General features: G+C 37.1%; 1 protein-coding gene across 11 annotated transcripts in view; it reads left to right on the top strand.

Moving 5' to 3' along the window:
* usp45 (ubiquitin specific peptidase 45) overlaps positions 1–1,966 on the top strand; it is a 68,361-nt gene extending 66,395 nt beyond the window's left edge. For all 11 annotated transcript variants that reach the window (XM_061777871.1, XM_061777870.1, XM_061777880.1 and 8 more), the window contains one exon: positions 225–1,966. In XM_061777871.1, coding sequence (XP_061633855.1) covers positions 225–355 — 131 coding nt within the window. In that variant the 3' untranslated portion in view covers positions 356–1,966. The remainder of the gene's footprint in view (positions 1–224) is intronic.
* The last annotated feature ends 592 nt before the right edge of the window (positions 1,967–2,558 follow it).

The following is a 2,558-nucleotide window of genomic DNA, read 5'->3' as shown; positions in this document are numbered from 1 at the left end:
AAGAGTACTGCGTCAGCTCAGCTGATTGCGCAGTCCCTTACTGTTCAGTCAGGTCGGTGCGTTGTTTTTAAAAAAAAAAAAAAAAAGGTGACATTTTTTACGTGCAATCCTGTTTTTAAATGATGTAGCTATTTTAAATAAATGTATCCTCTCATTGCCTTTTTGGCACGGGGTTTTAATTAAATCCTATAATAAGGCTTGATGTGTTTGTGTACGTGTTTCAGGTGCAAAGGACTCGAGCAGCAGTTCCCCAGGCCAGTGGTTCTACATTAGCGATACCACAGTCCAAATGGTACCAGAGTCCAGAGTTCTCCTCTCTCAGGCATATCTGCTCTTCTATGAGGAAATCATATGATCTGATAAATTTCATCCATGACAAATGTTCAAATCTAACTCGTACTTTGTGTTCATCTCTTTGTCAGGATACGAAAAGGGAAAAGATTACTCTCGCTTTTTCTTCAATAATATAATTTGCAGTTATTTTCTTTCATAAATTGATCCTTCTAAATCTTAAAATGATCTACTGGTAGATTAACATACAGTATGAACATTAGGTTACTTTTGAATTAGCTCTGGGTTTTTACTTGCTTGTGTAAACCTTCACACCTTTCTGACACATAACCATTAGATCACGTTTTTATGTTAAGTTGCTATAAGTGACCTATATGACCCACCCACATGATTAACTTTTGCCAGAGCAACATTAGAAACATGGTGAGTAAATGTAAATGTAGCTCCTGAATGGTAATGGTACTATGTTCACCCTGCGTGCACCACCTTCTCGAGATGATCTAGCGCTCAGAAAAGCATGTTGTGCTCACTGCTAGTTTGGATGACTCCAAACAGGGTTGATAACAAAAGTTGTCAGATGTTCATTTAAGAAACATTATCATCATACTGGATCAAATATTAGCGGTGGAAAAATGTAGCTTAAGCCATTTATTCATGATTATTAATACTCAAGCTAATATTGAAAGTTCACATTAAAATACTGGTTTGAGTTGCTACACCTAAAAAAATCAAAAGCAGTGGCAAAACAATAGTAGAACAGTGGTGATATAATCCCTTTGTCCTTATTATGTAAGAATGTATTAATAGATGACATTTGCCAAAGATTAAGTCAGAACAGAAAACCAAACAAATATACATTGTCATTCTGCCTTCAAAATCTCGATTTATTAACATTTGTTAAAATATATTTTTCTGTTTAAGGTAATCAGTATTTTGTTGCACACACAAAATACTTAGTTTTTTATTTTAACAAGTCACCTCGCTTTCCTTCATTGTAAAATATTTCAGCTCGACTGCAAGATTAGGAAAGCACCAGACACTTACTGAAATGACTACACTGCTACTATTGGTCAAGTTTTACTAAATAATGGGAATAAAATGCTCCAAGGCTTCAAGCCTTACTCGTACAACATATTTGTGTAATATGCATGGGGTTAATGCTGTAATTAATATATTGGTTATTCGTGTATCAATGAATGAGACTTATTTTTTATTTTATATTTGGTGTTTTTTCTGTTGTTCAAACATTTGCCAAAAAGGTGTTGGTTGGCATTCACATCAAAGTAGAGTTTTTTTCATTATTATTAGATTTGACAGAATCAGTGCCTATGCTTATTGTTATGAAACGTGGATGGTGAAAAGGAACGTGTAAAAATAAATGCTCTGATGAATATGTGACATTCATGTACATTGTAGTTTGTAATAGTATAATGCAATTGTATACTAAAAAAGAACAATGCAAGAGTGTGGTGCTTAAGGGATACAGGGTTTTTCCTTAAGGCAAATACTTTTTTTCTAGGACATTTCATCTTAATAAAATGAACATTTGGTCTGCATTGAAACCATGACTATCACAAAATTAAATACATTTAATTTATGTACTAAAGATTTTTGAAGAACTTGTCTGTGTTTTAGCCACAACAGCCTGAATAAAATGCAGAGCACGTTGAAAATGTTTTGTCTTGGTGCTGGAATTGTCTTCCTGTTTTTCCCCTCTGAAATTGTGGCGACAAATCCTCTGTCAGTGTGTGTCCCATGGTGCCACATTCGAGCCATCTTGCCTGCTGATGTGGCCTGACAGGTGCAAAGCAGCACTGCTCCAGAACATGTCGAGAGCTGGTGAAGAGGAGGTGGGTGTGGAATCAGGAAAAGGGCAACGTCCACAAACATTGCCATGTGCATTATCATCTTACTCCAAGCTGTGACATACAAGTCATGCTGCCGAACGTAAGAACAGGTTGTCAAGCTGCCACCAATGAAAAAGCAAATATTTTCTGAAATGTGTTTGGCTATTTTTAAAAGGCAGGGATGGCTGACATGGCCTTTGGCTCAGGGATATGCTGCTGATGCATTAGACATGAGTTAATCTCAGTTAACAAAAATGCACCCCACCCCACCCCATTAAAGAGACAGTTGTGAGAAACAAATGGGTTGGTGCTGTAGGGCTCATCACTGTCGACCAGCAGTGCAGGTTAAATTCTGCTGCTCTCACCACACGCCATCATCACTGCCATCCTCGCCCAGTTTGACGCCACATCACACGTACC

Source organism: Phyllopteryx taeniolatus, chromosome 6 (genome assembly GCF_024500385.1).
Source record: "Phyllopteryx taeniolatus isolate TA_2022b chromosome 6, UOR_Ptae_1.2, whole genome shotgun sequence".
NCBI classification, from domain to species: domain Eukaryota; kingdom Metazoa; phylum Chordata; class Actinopteri; order Syngnathiformes; family Syngnathidae; genus Phyllopteryx; species Phyllopteryx taeniolatus.
This window is presented reverse-complemented; position numbering and strand designations above follow the sequence as displayed.